The sequence below is a fragment of the Phaethon lepturus genome, unplaced genomic scaffold (assembly GCF_000687285.1).
Source record: "Phaethon lepturus isolate BGI_N335 unplaced genomic scaffold, ASM68728v1 scaffold20034, whole genome shotgun sequence".
NCBI lineage: Eukaryota > Metazoa > Chordata > Aves > Phaethontiformes > Phaethontidae > Phaethon > Phaethon lepturus.
The window spans coordinates 17,929-33,387 of NW_010534235.1; the positions used below are offsets into that span (position 1 = coordinate 17,929).

General features: G+C 35.5%; 1 protein-coding gene across 1 annotated transcript in view; it reads right to left on the minus strand.

The window, feature by feature from the left end:
* The window catches only part of CCDC39 (coiled-coil domain containing 39), a 22,856-nt gene extending 7,717 nt beyond the window's left edge, over positions 1-15,139 (minus strand). The window contains exons 1-11 of the mRNA XM_010285470.1: positions 15,029-15,139; positions 13,037-13,183; positions 11,820-11,978; positions 10,772-10,864; positions 10,557-10,685; positions 8,686-8,877; positions 6,890-6,993; positions 6,471-6,603; positions 2,997-3,191; positions 2,157-2,321; positions 700-837 (exon numbers count right to left, since the gene is read on the minus strand). Coding sequence (XP_010283772.1) covers positions 700-837; positions 2,157-2,321; positions 2,997-3,191; positions 6,471-6,603; positions 6,890-6,993; positions 8,686-8,877; positions 10,557-10,685; positions 10,772-10,864; positions 11,820-11,978; positions 13,037-13,183; positions 15,029-15,139 — 1,566 coding nt within the window. The remainder of the gene's footprint in view (positions 1-699; positions 838-2,156; positions 2,322-2,996; positions 3,192-6,470; positions 6,604-6,889; positions 6,994-8,685; positions 8,878-10,556; positions 10,686-10,771; positions 10,865-11,819; positions 11,979-13,036; positions 13,184-15,028) is intronic.
* Between the last annotated feature and the right edge of the window lie 320 nt (positions 15,140-15,459).

The following is a 15,459-nucleotide window of genomic DNA, read 5'->3' on the forward strand; positions in this document are numbered from 1 at the left end:
AGAGAGTTTTCACTGAGGAGCAAGTGCACCAGTTAAGTTGACAGGAAAACTTCCCCCTGCTACTTTGACCCTGTATTGTTCTACTACCTTAGTGCTTCCTTTAGGAAGGCCAGTGCTTATTGCAGGTAAAAGCATACAGTAATTAGAGGATTAGGAACTGGGGTTTTCTGTTTATCAAAATATGGGGACAAGGACTTCCATTTTATTTCTCATTCCTTAGACTGGAACATAGATAGATCTAAACCATCTGCTGGAAAAAAATCTCACAGTTTAATAATAAAACTGAGCCAAAGTTACTAGCTGGCATCACAGAGAATAAAAATTCAGTGCTAGGTAAAGACATCCTTGAACAGTAAATATATTTTCTATTTTAAAGGCAATCCTTTCTCAGAAAGCAAAAATAAAGCCCACTGACCAGGTAGATATTGTGGTATAAGTAACTTGATTAAATTGATAACCAAAAGAAACTTTATGCTGCGTACACAGGATAAGCAATGCTTTACCTAGTAAGATAATGGTGATGAAAGTGACTTCAAACGTTAGGAAGTCAAGAAACTACAATAAAGGGTTCTTATGGATATATTGATATAACACTGTGGGAGGCAGACAACAGCCTTCCCATCTAGTCACAGGTTGGTTTGTTTAAAACACACAAACAAACATGTCCTGTATTAGTAAAGTTGCAAAATAATACCATACCTGCTTAATGGTTTTAGCTTTTCTTAACTCCTGATCTGATCTCTCATTGAAAAGATTTAGTTCATTTATCTTGATCATCACACCACTTGTTTCTTCTCCTGTCTTATCCATTGCTCTCTTGAGGAAGTGGACATCACTCTGTTTCCAAATAAGTTGCTTAATTAATCTCAGTGAATGTAGTTTGCACCAAAAGCTACCAGTTAATTTTAAATGAGATATTTCCAAGTCCTGGAACCAGGAACCATCATCATCTTGTGTCCATACACTGCTCTGCAAACAGTACCTAGAGCACTGCAGACCTCATGCAGAGCACGGTTGCAATACTAATGTCATGGCTTGTTTTATTTGGAGTGTAGTAATTGTTATTCATACAACATAGATCTTTCAGCCAATAAGGCAATTCTAATATAATCATGTATTTTGGTCTAGATTTAAAAAAAGAGTCTCCTGGCGTGTCTGACCATGAATTTGATATTCATCTTCATAAAACCATCTGTCTTTGACAAATACTCCAGAGTATGAATAAATTCCTGGGGGTGTATTTCAGTGTTTGATTATACTCACTGCTCAAATTTTGCATCTGCTCAAAACTGAAGTGTGAGCACCAGTTCTCCAACATTAAACCTTGGTTTTGCATGGATCTCTAGATAAAGGGCTCTCCTATAAGCAGTTTCTTCCGTTTGCTAAATTGATCAAATTTTTTCTTAACTATCACTTTGAGAAACCAGTTGTGATGTTTTATTAAAAACCTGATTTCCAACTTTGTATGGTTTCTCTTTTAAAAGAGGTTTCAAAATGAGCTAAAATGTAGCTGGTTAACAAACAAATAAATTTCTTATTAAAAAATAAATTAAAAAAATATAAAATGGCTACAGAATAACTGACTTTATCTCTACAGGAAAGGTAAGTGCATTTTTTTAGAGAATTAATGATGGTCACTGGATAGGGGAAAACTAGAGAACAACCAGGTACATGCAAAATTCTCACATGGGAATAAAGACAGAAAAATAGTCTTTCTGAATTACATACCAGGATGGGGTCAACTAACTCAAATACTGTACCTTCAGTTCAGTAATGTTACTTTGTACAATTTTAAAATGCAACTGTACTTACAATTTTATGAAAAATATAAAAGCAAGTAGTAGCATCACAGAATAACAAATAATATTTGTACATGGTCCTAAAGATAACTTCAGACATTTGCAAGCAGTCACACCTTGAAATGAAAGCTAAGCTTGCTTTTCAATGCTTGTCTTCATGCTAAGGTGTCATGTTGTGCAGTCATGTCCTATTTTTCTGGAAGATATAGGGAATGTATGAAGTTTACCACATTGTTTACACAAAGTTCAGAGATCTTTTAATCTCATACCAAGTTATTAATAAATTGGACCCAATCTACTTAATTCACTGAGGTTTCTAGGTGTTACACAGTCAACCGCATGTTCTAAGGACGTTACCTGAAGTTTCTTGTGCTGCGCATGTAAAACATCATATGCATTTTTCTTTTCTTCTAAGGTTTTCTTAAGTTCAGCAACTTTTGCTTCCAAAACTTGTTTTTCATCTGCATTAACCTCCCCTTCTAACCGTGACAGCCGTCTCTGTACTTGCTGAATATAAAAATCCTGGTTTAAGAGAATGAATAGTCTGAGATAAGCAGTTACAGCCTTCCCATAAAGCTTTAGCTGGATATAACACTGGATATAAACTTGGATCTAAATGTTGGCTTTCGGACAGTCACCCAATTAAGCTATTGTTTTATAATAATTTATGGCTTATAGACCTTATTAGCAAAACACTCTTAGATGACTGATATGCAGTGACGGTTCAGGAGTAATCTTCTAGCAGCGTAACAAAGCACACTCAGCAGAGTCTGCTGTAGGGAGGCTTACAGTGGAGTTGCCATCTTGCTGTCACCAGTGGATGCTGATGTAAAAGAGCAAAATTTCAAAGTGATGCATAGGAAATATGCACAAAATCCAATTAGTAAATAACAGGATATTGACATGTACCTCTTGTATTGCTTTAAAAGTTTACCCTAAGGTGTCTGTGGTTCAGAGGGATCAGAGTTAAGAACTGATTTGAGAAATTAGTGGGAAAAGCAGCAGATCCAAAAAATAATGAAATGCACAAGTGCATAATGTAAGTGATACTACAAGTTTCAGTTATTTCAATTTTACCCATATATCTAGAGACAGAAATAAATGCAGGCTTCAAATTATACTGCATGGAATATCCAAAATGGTACTCTCATTGGATCCAAGAAACTTTTATAGTATGAAAGGATGTTAATATTTTACCTGGTTATATATTAATTCTTGTTGTTTTAATGCATCTGCATTGAGTCTGTGCAGTCTACTCTTAAGATTTTTAAGTGATGTTCGACTTCCCTCGATTTCCACTAGAACACACTTCTCTTTATCCTGCTGCACCTTTAACTCTTGAGTCTTCTTGAAAAGTAGCTCTTTTAACTGGTTAATTTCTGTTTCTTTTTCCTGGTGACAAATTAATCATTAAGTAGTAAGAAGCAATTATAAGAAGCAATTTCTGAGGAATTACTTGCCTTTTTAATCATATATAGAAAGATGAAAAAATTTCAATACTATATCCATTAATATGAACACTGAATTTCATAGGTCTTCAAAATGGTTAGCAAGAAAAGTCTTTGATGTGAAAAGAAAGTAATTTTTTTTTTTAAACTTGCATCATACCCTACTATTACATGACCTTTTTTTCCCCATTATGGGAATGCTACTCTTTTCAGCCTTTCAGAAAATTAAATTTCTGTCATCCTTTAAAAAAAAAAAATAAAAACCCACCTTCTTATTGCTTCTAGTATATGCGAGTAATTGGTGAAATACAATACAAAGCTTTCTGATGGTTTATTAAAACTTCTAAGTCTGTGTGTATGCACATGTGTGTTTATCTAAGTTGGAATAATTTTTTTTAAACATTAATTACACATTTTTAAAATCACTTCCTTATTCTCAGAGGTAAGTTGGCATTAACACCTACATCAATGCATGAAATGAGGTCTTAGTAAGGTCTGTTGCAGTAAAACAATGCTGAACATTTCAGGTAACCTGAAGGTACAGGTTACATTTTAGGTAACCTGAAACATACTGACAAACAAAATTGAGATTATTTTCTTTTTATAACACTAAGAAGGAAGACAACATTATTCTTTCCCTCCCTCCTTCCACCCCCCCCACCCCCCAAATACCCAAGGGCCTTCCACAGCTCAGGCCATTCAGCATGCTAGTTTCCTCTATGGTACGTCTCTAAAGTGAGTGATGTGGCATCACAATCCTGTTCCAAAAGACTCATTTATGTTATCTCAAGTCTGGTAGAGTTTGAAGATTCACATTTAAATTAATATAGTAAAACACCTTAGAATTAACTTTTCTACATTGATCAAAAATGTGCTAATTCTTGATTTTATATGTATATGTTGTGAAATTTGCTTGTGAATGATCTTGCTGGCTTTAATCATGGCAAAAGATAACTCCTTCTCTAAGAGCTCACAATCACATCGTGCCAAACAGTTTTTTTGTAGTTGAACTTGCAGTAAGTGCAATGCCAAATCCAAAACTCAGGAAGTAAAGAACAGGTGTAAGTTTAATATGAAATTGTTATGGCCTGTAGCATTTTAGACTGATGTCAATAGGCTTTGGATCATGCCCGGACAAAGCAATTTAATATCACAAGTAAACTGTTTTTATGCATGTTCCCAATTCTGAGCTGTATTTCTGAAGCTAATGACAACGATGAATTCTTTTATGAAAACTGAATCACAATTTGACCTTCATTTCATAGTCTTTCTTGCGTATCTAAATTCGTTTATTTAAAGGGAGAGAAACAATTTTGATTAAGTGAGGTTGTTAACTGAAATATGATAGTCGCTAGCTTCACTGTGCAACAGTGCTTTGCCACAGATGGGAAAGGGAGAAGTATCACAGAACTAATGTGCAAAATGGTGACATTTCATCCAGATTGTTCCTGTAAATCTCTCTTCACAGTAAAGTAACAGACGCAGCAAATAGCCATATGTGTCTAATGGTGATGGAAAGCATGCTTCTGACTAATTCATGACAGACATTGTTCAAGACCAGTTCATCTCAGTTAATATATCACCCTGAAGCTGTGGAACTGCCAAGCTCAATCTCATCTTAGGTTATCTGCCACAGATGCAAGTAGAGACGCCCTACTAATGGTTTAGCCACCCTCGTAACAATCTTAAGGGGAAGCAAGTAAGGTTTTCATTTTAATGAAATGCTGTGTCATTCTAACTTGTTTTCAAATTATCTGAAAAACAAGAAGGCCAGTAAGTAATGCCTGTAATTTAAGAAACTCTCTATAAAGGAAAGACATCCCCTCTCTAGTTTCTGTATGTACATTTAAAGTGTACAGCTAATGCCTGTAGAGTTAAAAAGATTGAAAAATAACACTCAATCTACTGCAAGGGATTATTTCACATACATGCAACAGGAAACACAAAATAGGAAAGAATAGACGGGAGTATGCACAGATACAACTTTGTTGTCACTTCTGTGGGAACACCTGCCGTCACATTCATTTTACAAGAAAGCAAGCTTCAGCATATCCAATTGTCCAGCAGAACGTTAAAAAAAAAAAAAGTCTATCAAGTTCAGTCAGAAGCTTAGTAGTAAAATACTTCAAGAGAATTAGCAGCAAAATGACAAAGCAGTAGAAACATCTTCTGAAATGCAGGAAAGTTCAGATGATTGCATTACAACATTGCATTTATTCAAAAGCCCTTTTCAGTTCATCAGATGATAATGAATTAGGATATTTTTATTCCTATACTTAATTTGCAACATAAAGAAGTGGGTTTTGAATTTTTTAAAAAGTATTATCAGACATATTAAAAAAAATAGTCACCACATTACAACTTGTACATACCACTTCCCAGATTTAGATCTTTATTCATCATGAAAATGAAATCTAAAGTGAGCCAGTAATTATTTAATAGTCCACAACAACTTAGATATATCTGAGTATCATGTAGTAGAATTAAAATAGTGAAGAGGAGACTAGGCCAGCCAAATCTGATTAAAAGGCTTCAAAATCTTTTTTAATCCCAGTTTGCCAAAGTTATAGCTCTTTGTAGGTTTATAAATTTTGGTGGTGCTTTAATAAGACCAAGAAGTTTTCAGTGGTAGTGTTACTGAAAAGTCATCCTGACAAGACACTCATTCTTTAACTACCTTATTGATGGGAAACTGATAGAAACTCCTCAGCAGCCCATAGAACAAAATGTTTGGAGACGTAAACTCCCAAAAGAGCTAAGCAAAATACAAGATTTTGAAATTTTTCAGTATTGTTACAAAGCAGAAGCAAAACATTCCTATATCTTTATAACAACGTTTGCCACGTTACAGTAAATACTATTTCAAGTTAGCCAAGAAGTTATAAGTAGCTTTTAGCTGATGTCAGAAGTAAATGCCCTGTTCAATACACTGATGCAGTCAGAATACTGGTTTTATATCTGATCTGTACAATGACAGTTCCAGTATCCTATGTTAATATATGGAGACACCATCTTTTGAATTATCAGGACCTCTTATTTTCCTCCAGCGTTTTCCCAACACAGATACTGATGTATCTACATGCACATTACTTCATTGTTTGATGAAACAGCTACATGCCATATTAATATTTACATTTCATTTCAATCCATAAGTGTTTGTTCTAGATAGAGCTTGCAAATTCAAATTAATCCTCATTTGTAGAAACCATGAAAAACATTTTACCTTGACAATTTTTTCTTCTTCCTTTAGTATGTCTTCCATCCGCAAAGCTTTGTCTTCTGAACTGAGTGTCTCCTCAGTCACAAGCTTCAGCTTATTGGAAAGGCTGGCATTTTTTTCATTAAGAAAGCTTAATCTAAACAAAATTACAGGATTTAACAAGTTAAACGTATGTTCCATGAGCAGTTGCCTAATAACGCAGGCTAAACCTACGATAACCAAGGCCCTAACTGATTTTTTTATACTGTTTAAGAACAAGGATTATGACAAGTATTTCCTAAATTGCCCAGTGCCAGAAACTATGCAGGACATGAAAGTTGGAGGCTTTGATCATCAACAGTATTTAAGGTTCTTTGCTAGCTTAAGGGTTTGATTATATTATTAATCCTTACAAATGACATTTTTAAATATCTGTTTCTTACCTGGCTTGTTTTTTCTGAATGTCTTTCTTCATATTGTTTACTTGTGTTCTCAAAGATTCTAGATCAGAAGCAGTTCTGTCCACAGTGGATTTCAAAGCATCCAGCTAATAAATTACAAAATGGAGCAATCAAGCTCTTTCTTACTTTGGTACACATTAAGATATTTAAAATCGTAAGGGACCTTTTTATTGGAAAGTATTCCATTTCTTTTTAACAGTGTTTTCCAAATGAGAAGTGCTACAAATTCTGAGGTGCTGTAAATCAGCACAGCTAGTAAACTCAATAGACTAAGTTACATAATCTGAATACTGGAACAAAATACGTAATTATTAAGAATACAGAATGAATTATGAAAGTGCTGTGGGCTGCAATTCTTCTTACACAGCACCTGTGTAAGTGGAACAATTGTTTTCTAGAGCACAGCTGACTTCGATGAGGTTCTTTGTGAACATGGATACCCTTATATCTCTAATAAATATTTCTAATTCAAACTTTGCTGGGTACATAAAATTATGTTAAGATAAGGGAATGCTGTGATAAAAATACACAGACATTTAATTTGGTAAAAAAATACAAGAGGGCATACACTCATTAACAGGATAGGAATGCTTTACAATCAGTAGCTCATTAGTCTTCATAGTGTAATTGTCTTCACTTTCACAGATGAAGAAGCCTGGTCAAGGATATATAGCAGGTCTCTCTCTGTACCAGAATGAGAAACTGGGAGGTCATAAGTTGTCAACTGAACTGTAAGTCTGTTTCTTTCCTTGTTTCTCACCTGTGCGCCACAGAAGTTCTAACACCTAATAATGGCAGACTGTTCTCATTATCACATTATGTAGTACTAATTGTGAAAAACTTCAAGCAAGAATTTCACACCTTAGGAGATGAAAACCTACCAATTCTGTGAACCCTCAAGTTTGCATGAATTATAGGGTAATCTAATAGCCTACACCTTGTTTGAGCTACCTACAGTTTAATTATCAGGATATCAGTTTATGAACCACCTACTACAGAAAAGCTATCCAAAGTTAAGGCAACAGCAGATGCAGGTTTTTTTAAAAATCACCAAGCTCGCTGAGTAGCCCAGTGTTACCAATTTCTTGTTAAGAGAAAACTTGCTCAGGTAATACAACTGTGTGCCTTCTCAACAGAGCCATGAGACTTGAATTACCTCTTGGAAATATTTCTACAGGCATTTAAGTAATTCAGCAGTGTGGCTCCTCCCTAGCTTTTAAGTGCAGATTAAATATAAGAAACAGAGTAAGTATGAACAGCATGAAGCATGGCTTGTTCACAGGGCAGCCCTATACTACTGCCTCTTGATTAGAAAGCCATGTGAAAGTGTCTGGGTTTTTTTCCCCGCAAGAATTTTAACCTGACTACAAGGCCATCAGCACTCACTTCTGCGAGCACAGGATAGGAACTCTTTGGAATCTGGAGGAGATTTCTCTCATCCTTACACAGTACTGCAGTCTATGTACACTACAGGCAAGACACACCGCCTTCTGAAGCATCTAATAGCATTACACCATCTACAGGAAAATTCATCCATTTTATACCAACACAACAAAGAATACAAGCTAATCTCTTCACCACTATCAATGAAAGAATTAAAGGATCTGAGGGTTGAGATCCCAATAATCATCAGTAGACTAAGAAAGGCAGACATTTTATTGAATTATTAAGAATCTAGTATAAAACCAGAGAAAAGCAAATGCTGTTCCTGTATGTCCTCCATCTAGTCAAAAGTTACAGTTTCAGTCTGTTTTTCTGAACTGTTTGTCCATCCTTACCTCATTCTGTAGCTGAGTCCTGTAACTATCCTGAGTTTGATACTCATTTCGGAGACTGGCAGCTTCCCGTTCAGCAGAAGAAATTTTCTTTTCATATTCCATATTATTAAGAGTTTCATTTACTAAAAAGGAAGTCTTCTCATTCAGCACAATTTCTTTCTTTCTGATCTCCTGTTTTATCTCTGCTATTAGCTATCAGGATAAAAATATTTTAGATTTGCTGGCATTAGTTAAGATGTGTTAGATTAATAAAGGGTACAACAAGAAGACAGATTGCTGTTAAAAGCATTCTTTGTACAAGACCCAATTATCACATCATTCTTAAATTATTTTGTGCCACTAATACATCACAACACCAAATACTACAATTGATTTGTATTGGCAACTTCCAAAATATCCCAGTATTTAAAAAAAACATGATGCTATAAACTTGTATGAAATAAAAATAATTTTTGATTGACTGAATAGGGGGAAAAAAGCTGTATGAACAAAACTTTGGATAGACGATGTGGAGGAAATACAAGAGGAAAATTACAATGGAAATGATGTTTACTTTAGCCGACATTTATAGCTATTCAGCTATTTCAAAATTGTGTACTTTTAAAGGTTAAGTAAAAGATTAGCTACTGTGAAAATTATATTGTAGTTCTAATGTAAAAAAAAAAAAAAAACACAAAAAAAATCTGTTTACAAAGGCATCAGCAGGACTATTCTATGGACTACTAATATATGGAAGGTTGGCCAGAGCTGGGGTTTTGTCATTTGTTCTTTGCAGGAATCTTCTGACCTGAAATACTACGAAATCCAAAATATTTTAGCTAAATTAGACCATTATATTTTCTGTTTGGTAGTATTTTTCTGGCTTGTCATTTCCTATTATTACTTTTTTTAGAGTTCTATCTTAAGCCTGTTTAAACCGTGTTTCTGCTCAGGGTATACCTAATACCCATATGGGCAACATAACAAAGCTGATACTCTTTCAGCAGAAAAATACTATCAGAGATAAGGATTTAGGTAGAGCCTTCTTGTACATGCAATTATGCTTCCCCCCCCAAAAAAATACATTGTTACTTTAGAATCCACATTTACAGAATTTTTCTCTATACTGATCCTTCAAGCTTTTTCTGTTCCCCTGCAGAACTTTCCAAGGAGTTTCCCTTCTCCTGACAAAGCCAGGATAAAATATACTTTATTTGTACCTCTTGCCATTGTACCATCTGTGCATAAGACACTAATAAAATCAATTAAGACTATATCTTTTAGAAATTAATACTAACTCATAATGCCCAACAGGATTTTTTTTGGATTAGAAGAATGTTGCTTCTCTACATTTGCAGAATGTACTTAAGGACCAATTTTTAACATTAATGTGATTATTTCTCATAATTCTGACATAAGTGTTAGTCATGCATTTGTTCACAGAGGTAGAAATGCTAATTCCTTAAATTTTATGTGTTCTATTTTCTTTTTAATATTGCAGCCCAGACACAGAATCGGCTCCTTGCCGTTGACTGTCTGTACTCTTAAGAAACAACATTCCATCTTGTTGCTTCTTAGATCAAAGAAAATAAAATACTGAAATTAGTATGCTTTGCATTTTCCAGCAACCTGGAGGTTGAAAATTAAACGTTGTATGGTATCAAGCAGAGCACCATTACTTACACTGAGATGCTGCTTTCAAAATAAATTCTGAATACATTTCAGTAATATTTAAAATTTGAAACACCTTAATAAAATAGAGGTAAACACAAAGAGAACACTGATCATCTAAAAGACCAAATCATTCTATGGTGAGTGGCAAAATGCTTATCAATATCACAGACACAAAAGTAGCCCGATACACTGATATGAGTCAGTTACAGCAGTTTTACCAAAGCACAATGATCAATCTGTTGATCTCTTTTTTGCATCTGTTGTATTGCATTCTCCCACTGCCTGATGACTTCTTGCCTTTCCTGATGAACTCTGCGAAAATCTTCAGCTGTCTTGTCAAGCTCTATCTGTGTAAAAGGAAGCACCTCCATAATTTCTGGTTTTTAAAATTTCATATATATGAAAGATATCTTCAAGAACTTTAAGCACAAACCTGAGCTGTTAGGGTCTCTGTAAGCTCGTTATCAAGAGCTCTGCGCTTCTGATTTGCTTGCATGGTCAACTTTTCTACTTGAAGGGTTAATGCCTAAAATGAAAGGATGCAAAAATATAATGTATTTGTAAACAAATATAGAATGTCTTATAAACTCTTAAGGTCTGCTATAATTAGGGGTGAAATTACTGAGGCATCAATTTTATTGTGTTTTAGAGAGAAGAAAAAAACCTGAGAATCTAGCCTCCCAACTTTTTAGTCATACAAGAGGCCATAATCTCTTGTCAGCCCTTGGGACCAGACTGCAGTAAGGACAAAGTAACCCTCCACCACATATAAATGTGTACATGGTGTCCTCAGCATCAGCTATAGCACTTTAGTCTCCCTACTATGTTGTGTGATTTGCTAATATAAATTATATCAGTGAGACTGTGTAAGCTAAAGTTTTTGGGTTAAGTATTCACTGAGTAAAAATCACTTTTCTCCTCCATGTATTTATGGGCACAAAAGAATATTAACCAGGGATATTTAGCCCTAAATTAATATTATACTTGAGAACTAACCCTTATAAAGTCTAAACTTGTGACTGGAGTGTCTATTTATACCATCTTTCATTATTCTAGACAGCTGTGCTGAAATAGCCATACTTTGTTCTCAGTATTCTTAGCAAATTGAGTTCTAACGAGAAAGTTTATTTGTCCACACTTGGCACGCTTTTTTGAACAAACTCCTCTCAATTCAGCGGCACTGATTTCTAGACTTTATTATCAATTTGTGCACTTTCTCAGAAAAATTAAAACTTAAGTTTCACCCAGATGAACAAACAAATTAATGTCATCAATTATGCCTTTCACCTTCTGGAAAACTTGTTCTCTCTGACCTTCAAAATTAACTTCACATGGAATTGTACTGTTGTGCTAAATGGAAACCAGTTTAAAAGTGTCATTGTACAAAATCTTGTCTCAGTCTTACCCAACCTGATAACATAACAAAGTCTTCAAATGCTAAAATGCTTCTGTTTCTGAAAATTGCTGTCATTTCTACCTACTCCTAGTTTCCCTTCATCTTGTTGTGCATACTTCTGGATTGTGATAGCATCATTATCTTTACGATTTGATTCCTTTATCCAGCTCTCCAGAACTTCCTCATCACAGTTCATCTGTTGTTTTAAGTTTTCCAACTTCTTAGTGGTTTTATTTATAGTATTCTAAAAAATAAAATAGAGATAAATTGGAAGGTTAATATTAGATGTCTAATATTTTCTTTGAATAGTAATTGAAACAACCAGTTCAAGCTACTGTAACAAGTTTATACACGTTGTTGTCAACAGAATTGCTAGAGGAGGGGGTTGTTAATTGTGTATTATTCTACAAGTCCTGGTCTTGAAGAAGAAACAAGAGAGTAAATCACCTCAAACTTAAAACGCAAATAATTTTAAAGAGAAAAGTCAACCTCTGGTGAGGTATGCCTATATGTAGGATATATATTCCACATAATAAACTGATCTGAGGCATCATAGGGTAAAGTTTCTCCCTCACACACTAAGGCCCAGTGTGTGGGCCTTATCCTTATCCTGCATATAAATTTACAAATGGCCCCACGTGACTGTGAAGAGTCTTCCCGATACAAATATTAGAGAATTTGGATCCAGCTGAATAGCAAGGATGTCTTCATCCTGCAACCTCTTCTGAGAGACTGGAGATTACGAACAGACTTAATGAGAAGAGAGCAAATTAAAAAAAAACCAAACATAATTTAAATTAATCATAGAAAGAAAAAGAGACAGTTCCATTAAACAGAAAAATACTTGTAGTTAGATAGCATTAGATTACTACATTTTTTTAATGTAAAGCAAATTTTTTGATCTTGAAATCACGATCCAATTTTAATTTATGTGGAGAAGAAGATATGCCACCAAGAATTTCATTTTTAAACCGTAAAGAAAATACTTGCGAGAATTAACAAGATGGTGATATGGATGTGTGGATGTGTATCTGGCATTAAGAACTGTTCTTAAAACAGGAATCTTTCAATATCTAGTCAATATTTGCTAAGTCTTGACCTGTCTATGCAAGGAGATCCTTAGTGTTGCAATACTTGCCTACACAGGGAAAAGCACATCAAGATCATTTATTATCATTTATAAGTTTTAATTATTATTAGCTATTCCTGATTTATACTATTATTTCTGTAAGTACAAGTGAGGACAAGTCATAAAATCTAACTGCAATACAAGTGTTCTCTTACAAAAATTTTAAGCCTTACTTCTTGACTGTTCTTCTTTTCTTTTAAGGAAACTATCTCATCTTCCAGTCGTCTAATCTCGCTTTTGAGATGTCCACGTTCTCTCTCGGCAAGCGCTTTAAAGTGTTGTTCCGTTTCAATTTCATTCTTTCTGGCTTTGTAAAGAGACTAGAGAAAAATACAGTGCAACATTTCACAATAAACAAAAGACATATATCAACAAAACCCCTTTTTTCACATATAAGCAAATCCCAAGTGAGAGATAGTATGATTTCATCACGTAATTATAGGAAATTTCAGAGAAACTTTTTTGTTTGGATTTTAGTATCTTAAATATATGTATTCTAATATATACACACACACCCCCATTGTACTGTATCAGATAGCCACAGATCAACCACTTATAGCCCTAAAAACTCAATTCAAAGTTTTTTTCAACCAAGATTCAGATTCTTAATCTTTCAACATCAAAATCTTAGTCGCTTGATCACCAGAAGCTTTACATTTCAGGAGGCACAACAAAAGAAATAATTTTATTGTTTTCTCCTGAGACAGACCACCAGGCTGGCCTATAGCAAGATCTCTATATTGTCTAATCTTTCTGACAAAAGTGATTTAAAGGGTATTTTTTTTCCTTACATAAGAAGAAATCTATTACTTACTAGAAACTTCTCTTAAATCATAGAATAGTTTGGGTTGGGAGGGACCTTTAAAGGTCATCTAGTCCCAAACCCTCTACAACGAGCAGGGACATCTTCAACTAGATCAGGTCACTCAGAGCCCTGTCCAACCTGACCTTGACTGTTTCCAGGGATGGGGCATCTACCACCTCTCTGGGCAACCTGTGCCAGGGTTTCACCACCCTCGTTACAAAAAATATCTTCCTTATTTCTAGTCAAAATCTACCCTCTTTTAGTTTAAAATGATTACCCCTTGTCCTGTTGCAACAGGCCCTGATAAAAAGCCTGTCCCCATCTTTCTACTAAGTCCCCTTTAAGTACCAGAAGGCTGCAATAAGGTCTCCCCAGAGCCTTCTTTGCTCCAGCTTTTCACCCACCAGGACCCCCAAGTCCTTCTCGGCAGGGCTGCTCTCAATCCCTTCATCCCCCAGCCTGTGCTGATACTGGGGGTTGCCCTGACCCAGGTGCAGGACTCTGCACTTGGCCTTATTGAACCTCATGAGGTTCACATGAGCCCATGCCTTGAGCTTGCGCAGGTCACTCCCAATGGCATCCCATGCCTCAGACTTGTGAACTGCACCACTCAGCTTGGTGTCACCTGCAAATTTGCTCAGGGTGCAGCTGATCCCACTGTCTATGTCACTGATGAAAGTATTAAACAGTACTGGTCACAATATGGACCTCTGAGGGACACCACTTGTAATAGAGCATAGTATGTGCCGTTTCTTATGTGCAAATTAAAACTTGAGTGTAGCACAAAAAAAAAGTTGCTCAGCTGCAGGAAATTTTCTTAAGACTCTTTCACCTGGGATATTTTACCTGAAAAGTACACAGCTTTGATTCGTGAACTCTTTAAAAAAACACCCATTTTGGCCAATTAACTTGGAGTGTAAGTGAAGACTTACACCTTAACCATTTCACTTCATTTTTCATGTCCATGGAATTTTCATGTCCACCAGCATTTCACAACTCACTCTTGACCGTTGTAGAGATTATATTTTTTTTTCTCTCCTTACAATGATGGTTTATTTTCCTTGACCAATTTTTTCTTAGCATGTACAAAAAGTCCTCATTCATAAAGAATTCTAAAATACATCCTTCTTGGCTTTCTTCTAGGTAGAATAATTTGATCTTGGATGGTCTTTTTAATGACTATCAAGTAGTATCATTGAGATAAATATAGTTTAACTTTTGTTTCCTCTGGAAGTCCTGGAACTAAGGCCTGACTAAACTCCAACAAACCTGGCTAAATATATAGGGATACCACCCGCAGAAAGATACTTGGGTTACAAGTCTGTCTGATGAAATGGATCTGCTAGAGGTAGCAATTTACCTGAGTGAAGCCGAACTCTTGTCTTAAATTTTTCAAATGAGATGTCATTGCTTCTATACGCTCTTCAAAGTCGGTCAACTCATTTTGCAGGTTTACTTTTTCTTTTTGCATCTTCATCAGCTACTTAAGAGTGAGAATTGTCAAGTAACTATTTTTAGTTGAGTGCTTATTAGCTGCAACTACTTCAAAATATAGTCTTTGCACTTACTAATCAAAAAATGTAAGAAGCACACACTACATTCCTGCACAGTGGTGAAATGAGACATTTCAGAAGAAGAGGTAGTGTCACACTTTTACCACAAAGTACCTTATCAGCGAGATAACCAAAGTGGTCGGGGCCCCCACCGCTGAGCCGGCGCTCACCTCACGGCCAGACACACCCCACACCCACCCGAGCTTCACTAAGGGCAGGCGCGGCCTCTCGCCCCGCC